Source organism: Piliocolobus tephrosceles, chromosome 5 (genome assembly GCF_002776525.5).
Source record: "Piliocolobus tephrosceles isolate RC106 chromosome 5, ASM277652v3, whole genome shotgun sequence".
Classification (NCBI taxonomy): Eukaryota; Metazoa; Chordata; class Mammalia; order Primates; family Cercopithecidae; genus Piliocolobus; species Piliocolobus tephrosceles.
The window spans coordinates 11,641,696-11,666,829 of record NC_045438.1 but is presented as its reverse complement, the minus strand read 5'-3'; the positions used below and the strand labels follow the sequence as shown (position 1 = coordinate 11,666,829).

At 49.2% G+C, this 25,134-nt stretch overlaps 1 protein-coding gene across 2 annotated transcripts in view; it reads right to left on the bottom strand.

Annotated features, from left to right (window-relative positions):
- IGF2R (insulin like growth factor 2 receptor) overlaps positions 1-25,134 on the bottom strand; it is a 133,658-nt gene that overhangs the window by 19,756 nt on the left and 88,768 nt on the right. The window contains exons 21-41 of one of the 2 annotated variants that reach the window (XM_023219080.1): positions 24,812-24,913; positions 23,862-24,054; positions 22,363-22,533; positions 21,437-21,580; positions 21,155-21,330; positions 20,476-20,563; positions 19,469-19,684; positions 18,578-18,708; positions 18,214-18,311; positions 14,724-14,860; positions 13,289-13,479; positions 11,145-11,271; positions 10,298-10,417; positions 9,713-9,969; positions 9,211-9,429; positions 7,184-7,333; positions 4,810-4,971; positions 3,369-3,576; positions 2,870-3,016; positions 1,363-1,597; positions 418-554 (exon numbers count right to left, since the gene is read on the bottom strand). In XM_023219080.1, coding sequence (XP_023074848.1) covers positions 418-554; positions 1,363-1,597; positions 2,870-3,016; positions 3,369-3,576; positions 4,810-4,971; positions 7,184-7,333; positions 9,211-9,429; positions 9,713-9,969; positions 10,298-10,417; positions 11,145-11,271; positions 13,289-13,479; positions 14,724-14,860; positions 18,214-18,311; positions 18,578-18,708; positions 19,469-19,684; positions 20,476-20,563; positions 21,155-21,330; positions 21,437-21,580; positions 22,363-22,533; positions 23,862-24,054; positions 24,812-24,913 — 3,409 coding nt within the window. The remainder of the gene's footprint in view (positions 1-417; positions 555-1,362; positions 1,598-2,869; positions 3,017-3,368; positions 3,577-4,809; positions 4,972-7,183; positions 7,334-9,210; positions 9,430-9,712; positions 9,970-10,297; positions 10,418-11,144; positions 11,272-13,288; positions 13,480-14,723; positions 14,861-18,213; positions 18,312-18,577; positions 18,709-19,468; positions 19,685-20,475; positions 20,564-21,154; positions 21,331-21,436; positions 21,581-22,362; positions 22,534-23,861; positions 24,055-24,811; positions 24,914-25,134) is intronic. The other variant, XM_023219081.1, reaches the window with a different exon arrangement.

Below are 25,134 nucleotides of genomic sequence, written 5' to 3'. Positions count from 1 at the left end.
AAGACATTTTACCAAGATGTAGCCCTGAACTACCTGCACCAAGTCCTCATGCAATCGTCTGGCTTGCCTCAACAAACACGTGTGTCTATGTCAGTTTAGGCACTTGATCTACAGCTAGAACATAAACTTCAGAGGAACTGAACATTCTGAGACCTCCCCCTGGATAGACGCACTTTCCCGGGATAGCCGAACCCCTCTAAACACACAGACTGGGAGCTGCAATCTCACATAATACAAAACGGCACTTACTTTAATGTTCCAGGAGAGCCAAAATGCCTGTGAGACAGTGACAGGCAATCATATCTGGAGGTTTCCACCAAAGCATATGCTCACTCTCCTTGCTATCCTGAGAACACCCTCACCTTCCCGGTTCAGATGCCACTCCTTGAACCAAGGACCAGGACCCACAGGCCTTACCTATGACATCCAGCTTCTGCGTGTGAACGAGTCCCAGGACCTGGACGTCACCAGTTGTGCTCCTCCTGCAAATGCTGGCCCTTTCAGAGCAGCCCAGGGGCCCTTTATATATTTTCTGGCACAGATTTATATAGTACCTAGAAAACGACACAAAGGGGCAAGAAACAGGCAAGGAAGTGACGTCTCTGCCTTTGACACAGGAGGGCTCTTCGCTTTACTTTCAGAGAAAGGTTCTGATAACTAAGGGCTCCATTCCATCACTGAATGTAGCACTAAGACTGCTTTTCCAATTAAAAAAATAGGACAAAAGGAAGTCATCACTGAAGAAGGGAGCTTACCACCCAGGCACACTCGGAGTGGAGTATCCACGCCTGCGGTCACGCTCAACACAGCGTGGTGTGGTAGAAAGAAGGGCTCTGGGGCTGGGAGAGGCAGTGGCTGGGATCCTGGCAAGTTTCCCACCTTACTTAGAGCCACTTAAACCCTCCGAGTCCATGACCCTGCTCCTCGGTGATGCCTTGCCAGGAGCACCTGGCAAGAGGGCGCTCCCCACACAGAGTGGTCAGGGCCGTGGGCTGACCCCAGCCAGCAAAGCCTAAGGAGCTCCTGCCAAAGACCCAAGAAAACCGACACACCTCCCACAACCTGCGCTACACACACATGCAAATTGAGCCTGGCCTAACTCAGTTAGTCCAGGTTCTTCCAGTTCCAGAGGCTCCGTTTCCGGTCACCAAAGCTCCTGCCCCCACTCTGACCTCAGAATCACCCTCTGTGCCAGGTCTGACACTGCGGGCTGCTTCCGGGAGCAGCCACAGCTCAACCGCCATCAGCCTCACATGGGCGTGGTATTCCCATCTTTAGAACCCCAAGAGCCAGCCATCATCAAGCAGCCTGACATTCATTGGCTGAGGGTGTGGTGCTGCGGGTGGATGGGAAGGCACTCACGAGACTCCGTCGTGGACCAGGGACCAGGACCCGGTGAGAGAGGACAGCAGCCGCAGGTCGTAGGTTTTGTGTTTCTGGATGAATTTGCACTCCATCTTCTTTGGAGGGCAAACAACTTTTGTTTTCCATTCAAATGTCACATCACACCCACGCACTTCACTGAAGACTTGTGGCCTCCCAATGTCCTCGTCTTCATCACACTTAAATATGATGCTGGATGTCCGATGGCTGTTTGCTGGGGAGCAGAGGCAGGAGAACGTCAGACCAAGGCCTCCACCAGGGCACGTTCCCGCACGTCTTCCCCACGCTGCCTCAGGAGCACCTGCAGACTCCATCTGCCATCTGGCAATGCCCCACGTGCTGCCCTGGCCCCATCTCATGTTGATTCACTCATGTGTATCCTGACTCCAAACAGATCCAGCTCCTTGGCAGAGCCTTTCATCATACTTCTTAATAACCCCACAGCCCTAGGTAATTCCTCAGATAGCTGTTCACTATTTGACCAGTCTACTAATCACCAAAAAAATTAAGATAGCCGGGCACAATGGCTCATGCCTGTAATCCCAGCACTCTGGGAGGCCGAGGCGGGTGGATCACAAGGTCAGCAGTTCGAGACCAGCCTGACCAACATGGTGAAATCCCATCCCTACCAAAAATACAAAAACATTAGCTGGGCAAGGTGGTGGGCGCCTGTAATCCCAGCTACTTGGGAGGCTGAGGCAGGAGAATCACTTGACCTGGGCAACAAAAGCAAAACTCCATCTCAAAAAAAAAAAAAAATTAAGATAATAATACAATACCTACAAGTACTTGAAAACACAAGTGTGATTCAGAAAATAGGGAATAATGTTTTGTCAAAATAAGCCTCAAAACAAAGCTATAGTAATCCTTTGTAAATTTAACACCTTTGGTTCCTTAATACATCCCATTATGGTCCCTGGACATTTATGAAAATTAGTAATTTTTCATGCATTTCTCTCATCTCACGGTCCGCAGACACAAGTCACAGCAGTTGGCTCCTCTCATGAAACTTCCTGAGCACCACAGGGGCAAGGGGCTGAGTGTGGCTCACCAAGAAACCCCACCCCACATGTGGGCTGCCACATGGCAGAAAGTCAATCAATGAGTCGCCTGGTTTACCGGAATTCTCACTAGCTTCAGAATCCTGAAGACCCATGGCAGACATTCATTTTGCTGAGGCATAATTTGAACCACCAGGGCTAAAACCTGGTATGTGGACACAAGACCCTCTGGCTAGTGCGTGGGCCTAGCCAGCCACCCAGCACAGCATTTCAGGGCAGCTCTACTGCGGTCTGTAGATACAGTTACCCAGCAATCTCGCGGAGCAATTCAAGTGTTTCTCTGCGGGAAACAGCCCCCCTAAGAACATATTTTATGCAAGGGAATTCCTGCCACTGACTGGGGCATCCACAAAGGTCAGTGTGAATTGAGCCTTGAGAGTATCAAGGCCCCAGGCCATGTGGGGATGCAGAGCCTTCCTACTCACAGTGTCTGCAGAAGCCCCACTCATGATCTCTGTCGTAGTCCGCAGTTGTGCTACACCACAGCTTTGCCCTGCTCTCTATGATACACTCCTCGTAGCTCTTCCCGTTGAACGTGAAGGGGAAGACACAGGGGATGCCTTCATCAGTTTCTAGAAAGAAGAAGAACATCTGAATAATCCACATTACCAGGGTGGCAGCTGTGCCTCGCCAGGCACAGTCACCTAAGAATGCAGCAGGAGTCCCTAAGGAAGCTGCCCATCCTAAAGCACCTATGTGACAACCGGCATTCACCCGCCAAAACTCACCAGGCAACTGAGAGAATACAGCGTGATTCACGCACCAGCGTTCACACCGGGGGTGTATAGAGGAACAGCTCACATTCACGCCCAAGCTTACAGCACTCATAGGACCCTGGAGCTCCACACCTCAGCTTCTTTCTGCTGCTATGTCTAATTTCTAGTTTACTATGAGCTTGAAGTTTACCTCATTGCAAATATTTACCTGGAGGGCAACGATCACCATTCACATAACTTAAAATGACAGCTTCATCCTGGTGCCGGTAATCCAGTTTCATTGACTGCAGTCGTCCAAAGGATGCCCCCTTGGTGCCTGAGAGCAGACAGACTCCTCCATCCTTACAGCCTCCTTGTTCTGGCCCGGCCGCAGCGGTGCACACCCCAACGCTATAGGTGCGTGAGTCTCGAGTCACCTGGACAAACACCACACGTGGCCGTCAGCAGGGTGGCAGCACCCAGGTCTCAAGGTGAAGACAGAACCATTACTGCAGCTGGTGCCGGAGGCAGGTTCATGCAGAAGAGCAGAGGCTCCTCTGTGTGCATCAGAGCCATGCAATCGCCTTGGCCCTAGGTTTTCCCTGGGAGGCCTCCCCCAACCCCTAGGCCCAGCTTGCTTGCTCCTCCTGCTTCCTGGCGGGGGCCTCGGCCACCCCCACCACCAGCCGGCCACTGCTCTGGCTGTCGTCTCCAGTCACAGCCCAGTGGGAAGGGACCCAGCGGGGAGCCTCAGGCTCACCCCACCTCCCTCACCTGTGTAATAAGGTGTTGTGCAGGCCAAGGGAGTAAATGAGCAGAGCCGACGCTGCACGCTGAAGCATGGACCTGACTCTCCTGGCCCACCCAGCCAGCGCCCAGAAGGCTCACACCTGCTGCACACCTGTCGGGAGGACCTGTACCCAGGCAGAGGGCTCCATCACAGGAGCCAGGGTGTTGGCACCTGGGCCCAAAACTCCAAGTTCATCACTCATCAGCTGCCATGCCACAGCAGGTGCTGGGGTTCCATACCCCAGTCCAGGCACTGGCATGGTAACGCCTAGATATCGAGGCTTAGGGAGCTAGGGGCCCCCAGGCACCAGCGACCACGACACCACATCAGTAAGACCAACAGCCCACAGACCTAGCATAGGCCGGGGCTCTGGAATGGCATGGAGGCACATGCCCAAGTGCCTCTCAATTCCAAGGCACCTCCTACCTCCCTCCACCCACAGCTGCCACTATCAGCAAACAATTGCCTTGATCATCTGTAGCCAGGTTGGAGGAATTAAATCCCCATAGATTTCAGCCACCCGAGAGCTGGCCCTGCCCCCACGGATACCTTACATTCCGGATACCTTACATTCATGTCTCCAGGCTGCCCCACCTGTTCTCTGTCTGATACAAAGGGTCCCACTACCCACCTCATGAGGTTACCTGATCCTCAAAAAGCCTTAAGTGCAGAGCCATGAGGTACAATGCAAGTGTTGACCACACAATCCAGGAACCTTCCTGAGACCTGGCATGCCCTACGAGGGCCCCCAGATGCTGCCCAGTGGCCACACACACCCTCTCAGCTCACAGCTACCACATTATCCAGAACACTCCCGACAGCCTCACAGCACCTGGCCCCTGGTATACCTGCGCCAGCACGCCCAGCGTGAACACATTACCTTAAAGGTACTCGTGGAAAGGCTGGACAAGTTGAAGCTGTAGAGGAGCTGCTCATCCGTCAGGGCACAGCCCTCCGTCCTCACTTCATCAGGACAGACGATCGGAGTCTCCCATTCGAACACAAAGTCGCACTCGCTGGTCCTTAACAGCTTAGGCGTTCCCTATCGCCAGGAAGAGCATGGGTCTTAAAAACCCCATGGCATAGGGAGAGACAGCAGTGACACACCACGCCCCTACAGGGGCTGTGCGTAACCCATAGCAGCCTCTCAGAGGGAAGGGACGCTGGACAACAGCAGCTGAAAGACCCAAGGCCATCTTCAAGGCACAGACATCACCCTGCCCTTGCCCCCCACATATCCCGGGAGCTCCCTGGCTGAATCCAGGTCTTGTCTTCTACTTAGAGAGAAAGCCTCGACGTTCTGTGCTACAGGTCCAAAGGAAGAAAGGGGGAGGGCTTGAATGTCACGAGAGAGGTCTGTGAAACTGACACTCTGCCTCGCAAGTGCTCCAATCCACTGTCTCTAGACACGGGAGACATTTATTCAAGGGGCAAGATGTCACATGGCCAGATATTCCATAGGCCAAGTATTCCTGAATCACTTTATTTATTCCCTCCCTCATTCAACAGCAACAAAGAAAAGATGAGGCAGCTCTCAGGAATTCCATTTGTAATTAATGTTAAGCATCTTTTTCCCTATGATTCAGTGGTAAAAGTACTTCCATTGAAAATGAGAACTGCTGGGGAGGAAAAATCTTCTAAAAATCTTTCTGGGACACCAGAAGGCACATTCAGCATAAGATGCCTCATTTCTAAAATCAAGTAAACACTAATCACTCTCAATGTGCAGCTGCTGAGAATTAACTAAAATCACATTAGCTAATTTGATTTGTCAAGTTGGCAGCAGTGTCAAAGCAAGGCATAGTTCCACACTCGTTAGCTGGCGGTGTGAGATCACAGAGCATCGCTCATGATGAGGCGGGTCTTAGAAGTGAAGACTGTCCTTTAAAGAATGAAGAACTTAAAGCAGAATCCCCCCTCAAGGCACAGTCCACGTCGCCCCATGCTCTGTGCATCTACAGAGGCACCCAGACACCCCTATATAAATATACAGATACGCTTACAAACAGATGCAATGGGTGGACTGAATACAGCTCTGCCTTTCCTTACTAACTAGGACTGTCATTATACTCTAGTAAGATTCACAAACAGGGACACATCCAAGGGCTTTGAGGTGCTCTGGGCCCCTATGGAGTAGCCCCAAACAGCAGGACTGTTTTCTTCTCCTTCTCAAATACTGTCTCTCCTACTGGTCAGATGGCTGCCAGGTCACTTTCTGTCACTGTCAGCACACCCAAGTCTAACCGTCCCTTTACAAACCTGCTCCAGGCCCAAACATCATTAGGATATCTTTATCAGAACTACAAGACACCCAACAGATCCTAATCCATCAACTGAACTCCTAGGGGTCAGACGAGCCTTGGAATCCATCATCTTTACTAGGATTTTAAGAGGCAATTCTCACACCCCCAGATCCCGTGATCAAGCGTATTCATACTTCTATAGCTAGACGTATCAATATCCACATTAGGTGGGACAAACCCACACCACGAATAGCCTCAGTCCATTCATGTCAAAGGAGCCCCAAGTTTTCAGAGCTTCACAGATTCCAGAAGCACAGACGAGAGGCTGCGGCGCTGTGTCCCTGGGGCAAAGAGCGTCCCCCTGTGCAGCAGCTGGGACCTGGCTCTGCCCCTGCAGAGCTACTCTGAGTCCCTGTGGAATGGGGGCCGTAACCTACCAATTTATCTCACAGAATAGGGGTCAAAAGAAAACATACTCAAAAACTCTTTATAACCATGGCCAACTCATTATAATGGAAGCTGGTATTCTTTTTTTAATGCACATAAAATGGAAGTCAATACCTCCTTATAAGTAAAAGGCGCCACTTTGTTGTAGTTATTCTGATTCCAGGAGTCTTTTGTTACCTGTGAACTTCTGGGCTATGTCCTGAATGACTACAGCTGCCCAAATGCCTTTCTGACTTCCCAGTTAGAATAAAATCAGTAATTGTTAAAGTAAAAACAAAAGTTATGACACTTTTATGCATCAGCAGTCAAAGCTGAATGTCATTTCTACACTTGTGTTCTATGTTTTTAAATTACAGCAAGCTTCTATATGCTGTTAACTGCGGGGAGCTCACTCAGCCCTCAATTAGTGGTTTAAACTATTCAGACACACTACTAGCGTACCTTCTTATCCAAGGCAGTCATTTTGAATAAGAGTATCCTTGGACCTGATATGCACTTTCTGGTTGTCTAGCCTTGGCTCACTAATCCAATCAAGCATCTAGATCATCACAGGCCCACACTTACCATGCTCACGCCTCTCTTACAGTGAAATGCGATGAGCGAGGTGTAGTTGAAATGCTTGTCCGCTAAGCAAGGAGTACTGCTTTCAAAATTCAAGTAAATCTCATCCGCTACCAGATTGAGTATTGGTGGTCCTGCGACCCGGCCGATATCCTAAACAAAGAGCAAGGGCAAAGAGTATTTTAGGAAATTAGCCGTTCCCAGGAGAGTGGAATTAAGAACTGATACAGAATTGCAAAAACCAGGCCTCACAGGTTCTGAGAATGAGCAGCATCTAAAGAAACTGGGTTTACACCAACTCCAGTTAGAAGGCTTGACAGATGCTATGTAACCTCCTTATGTCAGTGGTTATCGTTTTGATCCCAAGGTTAGTCCTAAGGTTGGTTCTATTGATAGGTATCTTCAATTTTCAAAGATCCTAAGCAATAGGAATCTCTCTCTCTAGTCACACCAAGGATACTACAGAGTCCTCCCATCACCTGCTGAGGGAAGGCTGGAACCTGAAAAACCTCCAAGGATGCTACACAGTCCTCCCACCGCCTGACAGGGGAAGGCCGGAACCTCCATGCTGACCTGCCACCCTCACTGCCCAGTGCTGCTCTGGGACTGCCCACTGACGTGGCCCAGCAGTACCCAATGGCTATGCCCTTGGGAGAGAGGACAGGTGGTGTTCGCTGTTCATTTTTATCACTTAGCACAGCACCTGGCACACAGTGGCTGCTCAATAGATATTTTTGAGTGAATAAACAAATAAACGAAACACCAATCTGAGTATTATGAGAAAAAAAAACCTTTTTCTACTTTTAAAAAGTAAATAAAGGTGAATGGCCAGCAATGGTGGATGTGATGAATGTGTGTATGCGTGCGCGTGTGCGCACGTGGGTGTGAGTGTGTGTAAGCAGCCTCCCATGATTTTGTTCTCAGCTACAGTGCTCTTCATTCACCACTGTGGGGCACGTTCAGACCACGTGGCACCACACCTTCTCCAGTCAAAGAACTTTCTACACCTTTTAACATTTGACAGCCGGTGGCCAGGCAGATCGGACCTCTGAGGAAATGATTCCCGATCGAGGATCCCCGGTCTGCGCTGTCAGAAAGGACACTACCAAGGAGCTTCCTGGGGAGACTCAGCTTGTCCAGGCCTCTGTCTCACACAGAGCTGGAGCTGTGCTAGTTCACGCTGGGGCCGATCTCCTTACACACTCCTGACATCTCCCCGTATCACTGCCACATATAATGTCCATCTTTTAAAGGGCATCCAGATATTTTACAATATATTTTACATCTTTAAAGCATAATAGATGATACAGATAGAGATACAGATGGCTCGTGAGACACATTCAAGTATTAAAACATACCAAGAATTTGACAAAATATGAATATAACTCATGGAGACAATTTTTAAAGATCCAAATTTCCATTAAAACATGCTAGCAAGCCGGGCACTGTGGCTCACGCCTGTAATCCCAGCACTTTAGGAGGATCACTTAAGGCCAGGAGCCTGAGGCCAGCCTCGCTGGGCGACATAGCAATACTCCCATCTCTACAAAATAACTTTTTAATGCATAAAACCAAAGCTTTCAAGGCAAAATATTTAGCTATTAGCAAACGTACTCTTGCCCTTAATTATTAACTCCTCGCCCAAGAAACTGTTTGCATTTCACACGCGTTTTAACTGCAGAAGACAAGGCATTTCATACAAAGAAACCAGGCTAGGCCAATGTGCTTTCCTGTCACTTTACCTAAAAACTTCTTGATTTGGGTCAACCCTGAGGCTCATGACAGGTAGAGTCCCTACACACATATTCGTGTTATCTCCCATGCTCAACGACTGGCTACCATCATCAGCTGATAGTTCAGTGTGCAAACCTTTAATCTTCCTGTAGTGGACCCGGAACATACATAGTTCCACTTACTTTCTCCATTTTCTTATGCTTGAGCAACTCTCCACTTAAGGCAAGAAACAATGCAAAGGTTATCACTAAGAGTCTTGCAAAAATTATCTCCACCCTTGGATTTGTCGTACTTACTATTGGGGGACCATCAACAGGAACTTTGCACACAGCGGCTCCAGCAGGACAAGGCACTCCGTGCATGGGGTTTAGTGGCTGACAAATATTGATGTAGAAATCAGGGTTGGTATCGGAGGCATCATCCTCACTCTCATCATAAGCCTCGTAACCACCCGTGCGATGAATGAGAGGAGACAAGTCAACAATAGAGCTGCCATTCCTCACGGAACATTCCGTCTGTTAAGTAGGAAAAACTGCTTTGAGTCTACAAAAAAATTTTACTAATCACCACTAGGTCATCCATACGAATTTAAAAGCTGAATAACAACGACCAAAAAAGAAAGTATCAAAACACTTCACTACATAGCACTGGGCACTTCCAGTCAACTTTATTACTGGGGCGATCAGGAGTGCACAGGTCAGCTGGGCATCTATTAGTGGGCAAGTGAAGCTCACGAAGGGGCCTGGGTGCAGCTGGGCACTGGACATGCACTTCTCCTGTGCCCATCTGAAAACTTACCGCTTGCTCACAGGCCAGCGGCGTGTGCCAGGAGAAGAAGAGAGTACATGTCTGCTTGTCCAGGGAGATAAGCATGGGCCTATTGGTTGGCCCGGCCTCAGGCCTGCACACGAAACTGATCACGCTCTTATAGCTCAGGCCGGATTTGGAGGGACAAGAAGACCCGTCCTTGTACACCAGCTGCAGGACCTGGTCCACGTATCTCAGCCTCTTGCTGGCCTTGCCCACGCTGATCCTGGTCTGTCCAAAGCAGGCCCCTGCACCACAAGGGAAAGGCGGAGAAAACACAATCACAGACTCAATGGCCAATTTTCTGATGAGAACCTTCTGCAAATCAGGACCATCAATTTCATAGCCAGCACTTGTAACATCAAGTGTCCAATCTGGCTTTAACCATTGTTTTACATTGAATGTTCGTTCCATCACATGGCCATGTGTCCCCCACATGGGCTGACTGCTGCAGGAGACGAAAGCGTCTCAGCTTCCTGGCTCTGCTCATCCTTTTGCCGTCGGCATGCAAAGAGGCTGAGGACAACCCCGGAGGACAGGAGAGTCAGACAACACACGAGAGAACACAGCACTCACCCACGCCAGGAGGGCAGTTTTCATTCTCCCCACAGATGCTCATGTAGACCAGCCCCTTCTCGCTGTAAGCAGCTGTGAATCCTGCCCTTCCACTTAAGGAGCTCAGATCAAACAGGTGTCCTGTAGGGTGGAAGAAGATGGGGACACAGTGACTTCAGGGAGCTCAGATTTGGGAGGCTTATCATTGGCGAGCTCATGTGCAGATTATGCCAGCATTGGGACTTCTGACTTCTCACCACGACCCCTGTCCTAAATCCTCCACCAACAGCCAGGCTGTATCATGAGACTGTCAGTCCCTTGATCCTTGAGATGTCCCATCTTTAGCTGAAAAGACCGTGGCTCACAGCACCCTCTGTTGGGCCATACCACAGCAGCCACTAAGATTCCCGTGGGCATGGGGAGAGGCTGCCAGCGCACCTCTTGCTGCCAATGGACTGTGCCTGTGCCTTTCTGGGTGCCCAGCACAAGGGCAGGTGGGAGACTCCCAGCAATCCACTACGCTGATGCTGAAAGGCAGCCAGGGGCCAGCTCCAGCCTGGCCTGGTGAGCCTAGAGCTGCTGGAGCTGACACTGTCAGTAACCCCAGCCAGGAGCACCTCTCACACCAGGAAGAGTGACGGGGAGATGGATTCTCTGAGGGAACGTTCTCTCCTCCACTGAAGGAGAGCCAGGAGAACACACAGAGGCCCATCCAGAGGACGGCCAGACACACCTACACACCACGACCCTCTGCCCAGGGCGCCGGCTGCCCATAGCTTCTCCTTAGGTCTCTCCCCTGATGAGCTGGGTTTGGTGAGGGCACCGTCTCTCACCTGCGCTGGGGTTAGCGACTGGCACCAGCTCTCACCTGTGCTTGGGTTGGTGACCTGGCAGTCGTCATGCTCGTTGTTCTGCACAGGACAGGCTGTGGCCGTGGGCCAGGCGAAGGTGTACTCACAGTCCTCCACGGCGCTGATGAACATGGGCCTGGAGTTCTAAAACAAAGCACAGACAGGTCCTGAAGGGATCACGTAAAAATTCCACGTCTATCATGATTTCAACTTACAAGTGGAAGTTTCTCTGAAAAACTCCACAGCATGTGACATTTCTGTCTCCATGTGCCTGTGGGATGAGGCGCAGATTGGGAAAAGCAAGGGGTCAGAATGTGTCCTGAGCTGCCATCATGGGCTTCCCCCGCAGGTAAGTCAAACACCCAGAGGCAGCAACCCACTTAGGGGACCAGGAAGGTCCCTCAGGCTGAGGAACAGGACAGGGGTTGGGGACAGGCGTGCAAAGAATGCTGGAAGGGCTACCGGGAGACACAAATGTGGAAATCACTGACAAAATTCTAAAAACCGAATCAGGTAAAATCCATTATCACAGTCAAAACAAAAAGATCCACCAAGAGAACTAGCCGATTCTATGCATCCTCCCACTGGCCCCAGCCAAGGCTTACGCTGCTCATCCCAAAACACTTCATGTCCACTGCAGAGCTGGCCTGATGAGTTCAGCAGCACCTTCCTTCCCAGGTAAACCCTGTGATTCCTGCTGGGCAACCTGATAAGCCACACTGCAGTCCAGCCTCCCAGGCCCTGGCACAGGGGCCTCCACACACCCTTCACCCTTCCCTCCCAGCCTCCTGGATCCTGGGCACAAGGGCCCCCACATACCACCCTCATCCTTCCCTCCCAGCCTCCTGGGCCCTGGGCACAGGGGCCCCCCCCCCCCCCCCCCCCCCACCCCCCCAGCCTCCTGGGCCCTGAGCACAGGGCCCCCACACACCCCCCACCCTAGCCTTCCAGCCTCCTGGGTTCTGGGCACAGGGGCCCCCACACACACCCCAACCTTCCCTCTCAGCCTCCTGGATCCTGGGCACAGGGGCCACGACACACCACCCTCATCCTTCCCTCCCAGCCTCCTGGGTCCTGGACACAGGGACCCCACACAGCCCTCACGTTTCCCTCCCAGCCTCCTGGGATCTGGACATGGGGAACCTCACATACCACCCTCACCCTTCCCTCCCAGCCTTCTGGGCCCTGGGCACACGGGCCCATACAACCTCTCACCTTTGTCCCCCACACGTGGGGCAGCCCTTTTGTCCTCGGCTTTGAGCCTCTCAGATCAGAGAGGAGAATGCTCAGGGGGCCCAGCAGCTCATGAGTCTGGGCTAAGCCTCTGCACAACCTTCCCCGGAGGAAACGTCCCCGCCGCTCCAGGCAAGAGGGCAGGCCTGAGCTCCTGGAGCGCTCCCATCCCAAGCTCCTCTACGACTGCTGCCCACCCTGGAGAGCATGGGGCGAGCCCCCTGACACCCAGCGAGCTGGTCCTGCCCGAGTTAATGCCCAACTCAGCCACCGAGCTCGTGGTGCACGCTAGCACTGGGGCTCACCACAGTCTCACACACAGAGAAACCAGTGTGCCGTGGACACCTGCTGACGTGCATGCCGAACAAGTAAGGGAAGAACTGATCACAGGCACCCATGCTCACTGACTGTGCACCTCCCATGTGTCAGAAAGGACACCTGGCACTTCCTACCTCTGCTCTCGAAACCCTGCAATGGGCAAGACAAGTACACCTCATGCTATGAACGAGTGAGCAGTGCACACTACCTGAGTAATTAACCAAGTTACGCGGCTGGGAAGTGGCAGCGCTACCTGTGACCTGGGCCCAACCAACCTTCTCGTGCTTCCCAACCTGCCGCCATGAAGACAAAGGGCATGTAGTCAAACAGCAGTCTCCCCTACAGCCTCTGCAGGGTCTGAGTCCAACTCTGAAGAGAACCAATTCTGAGTCAGGAACTGCCAGGCAAGCTTCTAAGGAGCCAGACAGCACGAGGGTTCCCCAGACTGCAGGCCACAGCGACGCTGTTTCCCCAGCCTCTGGTAAGGGTGCATCATCCCAGGCTCTAGAACTCACGTCCCAAGGCAGATGAGGACGTGGGGCTCACCGCCCTGCACAGGGGCCCAAATCCCAAAGCTGCAACAGCAGAAGGCGCAGGAACAGTCCCTTACCACCTGGTTCTCGCTGCAGGTGAATCGGATGGTGGTTGACTTTTTCCGAATCCCATCTGGACATAAGTCGCCATCGACGTATTTCAGGACAATTATGCCATCTTTCCACTGAGGTCCGTCCCTTACCCTGCCGAGGTTCACGGGCTTGGAGCCGCCCAGCAGGCACGCGGCTGCTTCTGGAGGGCATGGCTCTGCAACACCAGACACAGGAAAGAGTTGCCTTTAGTGACTCCCCAGGCTAGAACAGAACTCCATCAGGCAAGAAATGTCACACGTGCTGCAGAACTTCATACGCTTTCTAAGAGTCACTCCAAAATACCTGCTATTTCTTTCACATAAATCAGATGACAATGACATCAAGTTACTTCTCACTCACTTACCTGCTGTTCTGTCACAGATGGACTGGGGCAGGTGGGCGTGAGGTGTAGAGGGACAGCTAGGCTGTAGCAGCCGAAATTCTTTCTGAACCCCATATAGGATGAAGCTCAAATTCCCAAATTAAGCCAGAGGAACATTTTAAATGGCCTACATCCACGCACCTTCTTTATTCAAGAAGAGACCAAGAATTCTGCCTGTTTCCCAGTCCCTAAAATGCCTGTGCCATGTGCCCTGGGTGAAGAACTAGTCCCACGCCACAGGGGTAGAGCCGCTGTGTCGAAGTCTGCACAGCACAACACAGCAAGGGGAAGTGGAACCACAGCCTCAAGCCACGCAGAGGATGGAACCAGCTGCTGCAGCTAAAAATAGCCACACTCCCTTTGAGGTGAGCCACCCAAGATGCAGACGGGGCTGTATGAAATGCCACGAACATGGGGCGAGTTTCATCTTCAGGATTCCAAGGGGCCATGATTGGTACCAAGATCCCTGGAGGTGCCCTTGGTTTCCCATGTACAGCTGATATCCAGTCTCAGCCAAGCACTGCAGGTTTGGGTGAGCTGTCCCTGCATCACAAAAGGACCGTCCATACAACTCTCAACATAACGCAGGCGCACACCAGGACCTCCACACCACACCCCCCACCTCCTACCTGCTAGGAAGAATTCCTCACCATGGTTATTATTTCTATCTATTATACCTCCGTCTCCTCACGTTCAGAAAGGGTTATCATGTTCCCAGCAGTCCTCAGCACTGATTTATCCTGGGCCATACTAGGGATCAATTGTTAAGACCCTTAAATCATTCTTCATCCTGCTGCTTCTTGGCCAAACCACGTCCATGCTGCAGAGAGTGAAGTGCCTCCAAAGAATCCCCATCCTACTTGATCTTCCCCGATAAACTCATGACAAGCCACCACCCCATGAGGAGGCCCTCTCTCGCCAGTGCCAGCCTTCAATACACTCACTGCAACCACCACCCACGAGGAGGCCCTCTCTCGCCAGTGCCAGCCTGTGATACACTCACTGTAACCACCACCCACGAGGAGGCCCTCTCTCACCAGTGCCGCCGTGCGGGGCCAGAGACTTGCAGACATTGATGAGGTAGTGCTCCGGGTCTCCAGTCCCAGTGATGGCTTCCCAGTTGTCACTGTACCTTGACAGGGACGAGAGGTCGAAGGAGTTGCCAGCTCCATCTCTGAAAAGAAGACAACCCTGCAGTTAGTTAGGCTTGGTTGTATTCTAGTTAAACACTGGGCACTCTGTCTAGAAAGGTTCAAGTATTCAGGCATAGTCTAAGCCTGACAGAACTTTAGACTCGACTTCTCTCTCTCTCTCTCTCTCTCTCACACACACACACACACACACACACACACACACACACACACACACACCATCAGAATCAGCAACAACATAACTTTCCTGAACATAATAGTTCAGGAAACTATTAGGCTCACTTAAAAAAATTTTTTAATTTTAACAGAAAAACCCAGTGTCTGCAAAGTGCATGTCCTCTGTGCTCAGGTCACTGAGAAGTGGAACTGGCTGGTGACAAAGGTGAGCAGCCAAGATGCTCGGAGCACACACAGCAGGGGTCACGCCCAGGGCGGCCACAGGCCATCTGTTGTTTAAAACCAAGGCCGCTGGCAGTTACTGAAATGAAAATGGGCTTGCTGACCTGTCTGCACAGGCTAAAGGTTCACTAACTACACAAATCCCAAATACAGACATTAACTGGGAACCAAGCCCATGCCAGGCGCAGGACTGACAGTCAGCGAGACACACACTCTGCCAACACGGAGCAGGGACGGGAGCAGCTACAGATGCCACCTCGGCGGCAGCTCTCAGTGCTTCAGACGGGAATGAAAACTGGCCATTCATTCAAAGGCTGTATGCTAAACTGGGGGTACTGTGTTCAATAAAACAGATAAACATCATCAATCTTACAGAATTTACAAAAATTGCCTGTGGAAGAAAATGACCATGAACAAGGTAGACTTTTAAAAATACATAGTGTATTTGATGGAATTAAGACCTGAAGAAAAAAAGGCAGATGAGGGGGATATGAAGTTTGAGGCGCAGAGGAAAGCAGCTGTTGAAATTTTGGACAGAGGAGCCAGAGAAGGCGTGACCAAGCAGAGGACCTGTGAATAGACTCTGAGAGAAATGCAATCACTGACCATCCTGGCACCCAGTAAAGAGCATCCCGGGCAGAGAGCAGCATGAGCAAAGGGCCCGAGGCACATAAGCCTGGCGCAACCTGAGAAAGGCAGAAGCCCCAAGTGGCTGGAACAGAGTGAAAGCGAGGTTAGAGGTAACACGGAGGTCATGTCCGTCAGAGGAAGAACTTCAGCCTGTGGGTCCCAGTGAGATGGGCGCTCACTGCATTGAAAGTTCCAGCAAGAGCGACATGGTGGGACTTCTATCTCAAGAGGATCACCCTGATTACTGTGTGGGACTAACCAAATGTGTGACAAGGCACGTGGCAGGGAGACCTCGGAGCGGCAGCTGCAGTACTGCAGGCACAAGAGAAGGAGTGCCCAAACTAGGGGCAGGTGGCAGGAAGGGAAAGCTGCCTGAAGGTGATGGGGCAAGAACAGAGTTTAGTGAATATCACCAAACGCTCTAAAAGTAGTCAGTAGAAGAAATAAAAATAGAACTAACACAGTCAAGGCAGACGAAAGAGGAGAAGAGAACAGCACAGGTGAGGACAGCTTTCACCGTTTAAAAGAGAGTCAACAGACACCATTAGAAGCTGACAAACAGAGGTTTAGAGTTATAGAAGGTTCCAAAAAGAACCACAAGAAGAAATGGTAAAAAGTGGAGTGAAGCTAGGGGTAGGGGAGGGAGAGGTGGGGGAGAGTAATTTCAACTATTAATATTTTTGGACTCTCAATTACAATAGACATGTATTATCTTTTATCGTAAGAGATTATAAAATTTTCCTCTGACTTAATTCTACTTTTAAAAACTTAGCATAAAAATATCTTCAGGAAGCCTGAGCGCAGTGGCTCACACCTATAATCCCAGCACTTTGGGAGGCCAAGGTAGGCAGAGGATCACCTGAGGTCAGAAGTTCAAGAACCGCCTGGCCAACATGGTGAAACCCTGTCTCTACTAAAAATACAAAAAATAGGCCGGCGCAGTGGCTCACACCTATAATCCCAGCACTTTGGGAGGCCAAGGCAGGCAGAGAATCACCTGAGGTCAGAAGTTCAAGACCAGCCTGGCCAACATGGTGAAACCCCATCTCTACTAAAAATACAAAAAAATTAGCCGGGTGTGGTGGCGGGCACCTGTAATCCCAGCTACTCGGTAGGTTGAGGCAGGAGAATCATTTGAATCTGGGAGATGGAGACTGCAGTGAGCCGAGATCGCGCCACTGCACTCCAGCCTGGGCAACAGTGCGAGACTCTGTCTCAAAAAAAAAAAAACATAAAAATTAGCCCGGCATGGTGATGTCCGTAATCCCAGCTACCAGGGATGCTAAAACAGGAGAACTACTTGAACCAGGGAGGTGGAGGGTGCAGTGAGCCAAGATCACGCCGCTGCACTCCAGCCTGGGTGACAGAGCAAGACTCCATCTCAAAAAAAATACATACATATATACATGCACACACAAATATATATACACACATACACATATCTTTAGGAAAGATATATATATATATATATATCTTTAGGAAAAAAGCTTTATGTGCAAAGAAAATGAAAGTTTTATTCCTTGTACATAAATACCAGAAAACTGAAGGCAGCCTCAAACGGCAGAAAGAGAACTGCTAAGTGAACCGGGGATATCTACTGAGAACATTTCCCACCCAGTAGAAATGAGAAACAAATTTGTTTCACATGAAAATATTTACAAAATGTTAACTGGAAAAGGTAAGGTTACTAAAATTATGATTTAAAGTCATTGAACATAAATTACTAAATGCCTGCATTTATATACATTCCTAAAACCTAAATGATTATTTCACCTATATAAATAACAGATGACACAACAGGACAAAGGCTGGAAGGAAACAGAATCGCCTGCACTTTGCCCCAGGAAAGTCAACTGCGACCAAGGGGTTCGCACGGGGTGTTTCACAGAGCGGAACTGCCAGGGCATCCCTCCAGAAAAACAGAACCGGAGACCCACAGAACCAAAATCTCTAAGGATGGGACCCCAGGTGTCCAGAGGGCGAGCTGGCAAAGCTGTGAGAGCAGCTCTGTGGACGATCACACGCAACGAAGACCTCCCTTCATCGCAGGGGTCACCACACCACTCCTGGCCCACTCTGCTCACTGGCGTGTGGATCACACAAGAGTGCCAGGTGTCCACTCTTTGCTTCGGCTCCAATCCCTTCCCCATGCAGTCACCACAGCAGCTCAAGGTGGTGACGGAGCTGAGAGTTAACCTAGCCCGACTCCTCGTTTTAATATGAGCAAACCGAGTCCTAGGTAAATTAACCGACTAGTCTAATCCCCTGTACCCAAGATCACTAATTATTAAAGCAAAATCATACCAAGTTAGTCTGTCCAAAAGAGACAACATACCCATTGACTTACTTGAATGAACATTCAGTCAGATCGAAAGGTGGGCAGGCATACTGCGTTCGCCACTCAAACAAGTAGGAACAATCCGAAGTCTCCTTTAGAAACACTGGCTAAAAAAGTTAAGAGGCACACATATAAAAGTGAGAATGCAAAACTTTATGCTTTGAGTTTTAAGAATGAAACTAGTAAAGAATGGTTATGTTCATGAAAATCTACACTAACTGATGAAAGTTTCCACATATTTTCTGTAAATGATATTTTAAACTCAGTTAACCAGGAGATGTGATTAGATCTGAGGACAGATGCTTTCTAATATGATCCCAGCAGCCTGAGGGCGGGGAGAAGACCCCGCTGAGGGCCGTCGGTACATGCTCACCTGCTGGGTGCTGCGGTCACAGTAGAAGAAGATGGCTGTGGAGCGCTGATAAACCTTATGGCAAGTGTCCCCCCCAGTGAAGTTCATTTTTAACAAGCCATTTTCATAAGTTAGCTTCTGAGTCAGGAGACCTGTAAAGAAGGAGGATGTTAAACAAGGTTTGGTTCAGGTCCCTAGGCTGTCAAACTTAGCCTAAGACATGTGACACACACACTGCCGAGTGTGGGACAAAGTATCCCTGGCCTCGCAGCACTGTACCGTGCACTCCTGTCACATGACACTTTGGGAATAAAATCAGGCTTCCCCTTGTCCAAGGCTGCTGCAACGTCACAGACTGAACCGTGTATGACATGGGGCATTCCTTAGCCTCATCACCTAAGGAAATGCCACGTTCTCCACTGTGCCTGAGGGCTGTCCATGTACTCACCACAGCAACTTTGACTTCATTTTTACAATTTCCTAAATGTATTTAAATCTTGCCCAACTGCTGAAACAGCATGAAGGACCAACAGCCTGCCCTGGAATTTTTACAGCCAAACCTGGTACTAAATGCATTCCCTCTGACGCAATGCTATCAAGTACTACCTCAGAACATCCATCACTGGCTAGCTCACTGTGTGCCGATGTTGTCAGAAAGAAGAGAAAGATGGCCTTAGAGTCAGTAACTGGCATGGCTAAGAATAAAACAGACATGTTCTACCAACATCCTTCAGTATGCACTCTGATTAAGAAAATCAAGCAAAATCTGAAATATCATTAATATGCTTTTTTTTTTTTTTTACAGGAGAACACTCAAGTTTCTGACTCAAGGGAAAATTTATCTTTAGCAAAATACTTTAATATTTTAATTCCATTCCTTTGCAACAAAAGGGAAAGGACAAACAATGGTACCTGCCACTTTGTGAAATCCCTGCGGTTCCCGCTTTTCCTGACACGAGGAGACCACCCTGGACTTGTCACTTGTGGGGCAGACGTCTGAGGAAAGCTTCCCACAGACCCGGAAGTAATAGGTGTATTCGCCGGCACTCACGATGGTGTCGTTGAGGCCCAGGGGCTTCAGGTCATACAAGTTGCCATGCCTTGGGTCTTTCACCTCACAGTTGTCTCCTTCAAGAACATGGAAGAAGTGAAGGGCCACTGCACCCACACACACATTCATATTTTCAAGCAAAAAGCTTTACAAACTGCCGGGCGCACTGGCTCATGCCTGTAATCCCAGCACTTTGGGAGGCTGAGACGGGCGGATCACGAGGTCAAGAGATCTAGACCATCCTGGCCAACAGGGTGAAACCCCGTCTCTACTAAAAATATACAAATTAGCTGGGCATGGTGGTGGATGCCCTGTAGTCCCAGCTACTCAGGAGGCTGAGGCAGGAGAATAGCTTGAACCCAAGAGGCAGAGGTTGCAGTGAGCTGAGATGGCGCCATTACACTCCAGCCTGGCCACAGAGCAAAACTCTGTCTCAAAAACAAAAAAACAGTTTTACAATTTTTGGTTAGGTAAATACCAGCTATAAATGGGCATTAAAAGCCATTTCCACATGATTTTGTTTATATATAAGACAACTCGCCTGGCAAACAGTTTCCAGGAAAGTCTAGGTCCCTGAAAAAAGACTTGCTTCATCAAACAACACAACACCAAACCCCACATTAGTGTGTTCAAGCATCAGATGCCAAAAACCCACCGATCCAAGCACACAAGAAAAACGTCACTGGTGAAATGAGCAATGTGCTTCCGTAAAAAGAAAAGCTCAAGGACGAGAAATTATCCACCCCCAGCGTGTGTCTCATGACTCCAGCTATGGCCGTTACCACACGGTCTCATATCTAAGGCATCGTTCAGAACGTCTGCTACTCTATACATTTAAAATGACTCATAGGGACAGGCCCAGTCCTACCTTCCACTCTGACAATGGGACAGGCTTCCACAGTTCTCCAGATAAACACGTACTCACAGCCATCCTGAAGCTGAAACGTTGGTGAGCCCTGTAATATAAATCAGCAGCCTGATTTATTTCCTGTTTATTTTAAAAATTAATCAAATGGTGCTGGGCTCACGCCTGTAATCTTAGCACTTTCGGAGGCCGAGGCGGGTAGATCACAAGTTCAAGAGTTCAAGACCAGCCTAGCCAAGATGGTGAAACCCCATCTCTACTAAAAATACAAAAATTATCTGGGTGCAATGGCAGGCGCCTGTAATCCCAGCTACTCGGGAGGCTGAGGCAGGAGAATCACTTGAACCTGGGGGGCGGAGCTTGCAGTGAGTCAAGACTGCACCACTGCACTCCAGCCTGGGTGACAGAGTGAGACTCCATCTCAAAAAAAAAAAAAAAAAAAATTTAAATACATGATAGCCACAGTTAGTACCCAATCTTTGACCTCCATGTGCAAACTACATAGCATTTATTAAACATTTAAGACCTGAAGAAATGAGTGCATTCTCGTCAAACCCCAAATGGCCGAAACTCCATGAAAACGCAGGCAAGTTTTAAACAAGCTGGAAGATTCAGAGGTTCAAGGGAAATGGGAAATGCAGTGACCCAGGGACAACATGTCATCGCTGGTCTGAACACACACCGATATCTGAGCACACTCAAACGTGATCCTGGTGGAGAAGCGCTGGTTCCCACACTTGTCACCGTTGACATACATGATGCTCAAAGATCCATTTGCTGCAGCTTGGGGACTCATCTGCATCACACCCAGGTTCGAGCTATTGACTTCTGACACTAAGCAAGACCCCATTGCACTGCCTGGAAGAACAGAATTAGTGGTTTAGGCATGAGGAAGGCAATGACCTTGAGTCAAATGCTCTAACAATATGAACAGATGCCAATCAAGAGACCAAGCAGAACTCACCATGGCATCCAGGAATGTAAGGGAGAGGATTGCAAACGCTCAAATAGAAAGTCCTCTTTCTCCCATCGACAGAGGTGTCAACAGCCGTCCAAGGCTTCCTGACTGTGCTTAGGCCACTCAGGTCGTACTCATTTCCAGCCAGGTCTGAAACACAACACAAAACCACGCTGGAGAACTCTGCCTCCTTGTGAGCTCTCAAGAATGGCCTTTCCCCCTAAACAAGCACTGAGGAGGCGTGAACCTGGCATTCCTAACTATGAGAATAAGGAAATCCACAGGAGGCTGAGAGGCTTTGCCCACAAAACACACTCGCTCTGTCCCTCAAAACTGCCCTTCGCAGCCGGGTCTGGTGGCATGCGCCTGTAGTCCCAGCTACTTCGGAGGCTGAGGCAGGAGGATCACTTAGGACCAGGAGTTCGAGGCCAGCCTGGGCAACACAGTGAGACCCTAAAGACTCTTTAAAGAAAAAACCAAACTCCCACTTCCATTGACAAGGAAGTACCCCTGCTGCAGAGGGGCAGGGCCAACCCCAGAGGTCACGGTCTCCTGCATACACTGTCAGCTTCCAGGGCACAGCTTAGGGAGTTTTAACGTTTTTTTCTTTTCTTTTCATCCCCAAATAAGAAGCTCTGACAGTGTATGTGAAATGTGTTTCCTCTGCGTTTTCTTCTGTGTTCTTAAGATGCATCTGATCCCAAAAGATAGCTTAAAACTTAATTATATAGTCAGATTCTCTTCAAGAAAAACATTACAACTCTAGGCATCATTCAAAGAAAATATGTAACAGAAATGTCACGCTGCCTGCAAAACTAAGCATACACATCACACACACACAAATATACACACACAGAAACACACCTTCATATCCACTCACACACACACTGACTCCTGACCGGCCTCTCAGTTCTTAGGCTGCACAGCCTTACCAGTGACTTGGCAGTCCACTGGAGAAGGAACACAGGCTAACGCAGTTTCAATCTCAAAGTAAGTGTTTCGGATCCCTTGCCCAGAGTCGATGTCTTGATGCAGGAATTTGGAGGTCTCTGGGTAAACACCATCATTGCAAACAAAGCGGATGATAAAAGCATCAGCAGAACCTGTAAAGCAAGAAGGCCCAGGTTTTAAGAAACAGAACAGCATTCATGACGCAGCCCACAAGCACAGTGCAGCAACAGGACAAGGCCACCATTGGCAACAAGCTTCACAGCCGTTTGTGGGAACAATGACACCAGGGCACCAAGTCTGTATCGAGGGACTCGACATGAACAGAGTGGCCACACTCGCTGCAACGGTGGCCTCTATTACGACAGGTTTAAACACTGACTGCAACAGTGGCCTATGTTAGGACAGGTTTACACACTCGCTGCAATGGGGGCCTATGTTACGATAGCTTTACACACTCACTGCAACAGTGGCCTACGTGATGACAGGTTTACACACTGCAACGGTGGCCTACGTTATGACAGATTTCTACCATGAGCCTAACATCCTAGCAGTCCTACTCTTCCAGAAAATATTTAAATCCCACGAGTTTATCAATCCAAGCAACAGAAGACAATGTAACTCTAATTTGTTGGCTTACTGAACAAATACTAAGTTCCCACCATGTATAGGAATGAACGAAGCAGACGAAAACCCCTGCCTGCAGCTGTGCTGGTTGCAGAGCCAGCAGCAAGTACAAAGACTCAGGAGGGGAGGGTGGGGGACACTGCACTTCATTCATATCAGAAACAGTGAGGCCAGCAGATTGAGCGGGAAGAGCAGGGGGTGATCATCTCAGAGAGCCCCCATGGGTGTCCCATGGCCGTACTATGATCTTTAGTAGTAGGTTGGAGTGCAGTGGCGCAATCTTGACTCACTGGCTTCTACTCTAGAGAGGTGCAGTGCAGGGCCTCCGAGCTGGGAAGTGATATGATGAGACACTTCAGAAACATCACTCTGACTGCTGTGTCGAATACGGGCTACAGCAGCCCCCCTTATCTGTGGGGGGATATGTTCTGAGACCCACAGTGAATGCCTGAAATTGAGAACCCTATATATACTATGCTGTTTCCTACAAACACATACCAAGGATGAAGTTCAATTTGTAAGTTAGCCACAGCAAGAGATTAACAATAAAACAGAACAACTGTAACAAAACCTGTAATGAAAGTTACGTGAATGTGGTCTCTCTCATTCTTTCTCTCAAAATACCTTACTATTTTCGGACCATGTGAGATCACAGAAAGTGAACCCGCGGATAATGGGACTCCTGTGTGCGAGGTCAAACGCGGGAAGACCAACATGGTGGCTCCTGCAGCAAGGTGGACAGCACAGCCCGTGGTGACAGGGGAGTGTGCACATCCTACACTCAGGAAGGTGGATGGCCAGCCACAGAGCCACCAGGGCCCTTTTTAGCTACAAAACAACATGGCTCTGAGCTCACCTTTGGCAGAGACAGGCCCTTTGTAGGTCAGAGTGATGAAGCCCTCTGTAGACAGCTGGAGGCTTTTCTCAATTCCGACTGCCCTTTCTGGCTTCAGATTCTGGAGCTCTTTAGTTTGGGTTTCTGCCTCACAGCCAGAAGCAGGTTTTCCCTGGATGGTCCCACAGACAGGCATTGTGCCGCAGATATTAAACTGCAGATCGGATGGTAAGAGCCATACGAACAAATTTATGCCATGTATCTCCATAGACAAGAACCCTAGCAACTCCAAATCCCACTAGGTTAAACGTTTCTCATCTGTTAGTCAACTTACCAACCTCCCACTTTCCAGCATGTGAGTACAGTTAGTACATAAGTCCAAAGGGCAGTATCTATAACCTGCCTCTAAGGTTTAGTATATATACATCATTTAAACTTATACATCCCTGTATCTATAAATGCGTAAGATCTATTGCATGTAATAATGTACCATATATAAGAGAGGGAAGACATAGAAGTCATAATGTTATAATATTTTCAATGATGAGAAAGTACATATTGTTGAAATCATGTTAATTAGAAGTAAATATAAAGTGGTACCCTAAATTTCTTAAAAATTTTGATATCATTCCATTAAAAATTATATTATAGTTGTAAAAATGAAGTCAGTAATGCTCTCTGGTGTGCAGATACAGTAAGGAGAGACCGTCGGCTCTACACATAGAAGTGTTTCTTTAAAGAGAACTTATGAAGAATAACAGTCTTCACATCTGAACTGTGCCAGAATGGTGGTAAATGGTTTGACTTCATCTTTCCCTTAAATCTGGATTTTCCCATCTCCTTCTGAGTAAGAGCTGCCACCACAGTGGCCTGGGCAATTCTGTCTCCTGAATCACCAGGTGCAGGTGACTTCAATAATGCACTCTGCCCTTGTTTCAAAGCAAACTGGAAGTGCATGGTATAGCTCTTACCACAAAAGTCTTCCCAATGTTGAAGAACACATATCCTTGCGACTTGTTTAGCGGGTGAAGATTAAACACAAATCCACTGTTGGGATCCCTTATAGAGCAAGCCTACAGGAAACAAAATGGGGGAAGAGGGGCGCATTTAAACCAATTCCACAGGAACATAACAAACATACAGCACCTCCAGAAACCTGCATGTATGCACCTGACAAAGCTGTTTCTCCATTTACTTTCAAAATCCCTATCAAAAATGTAGCCCTACATGGAGCCTCTTCAAATACACCAAAGTATACCAAGTGTGAGCCCAGACGCAGAGATTACACTCACCT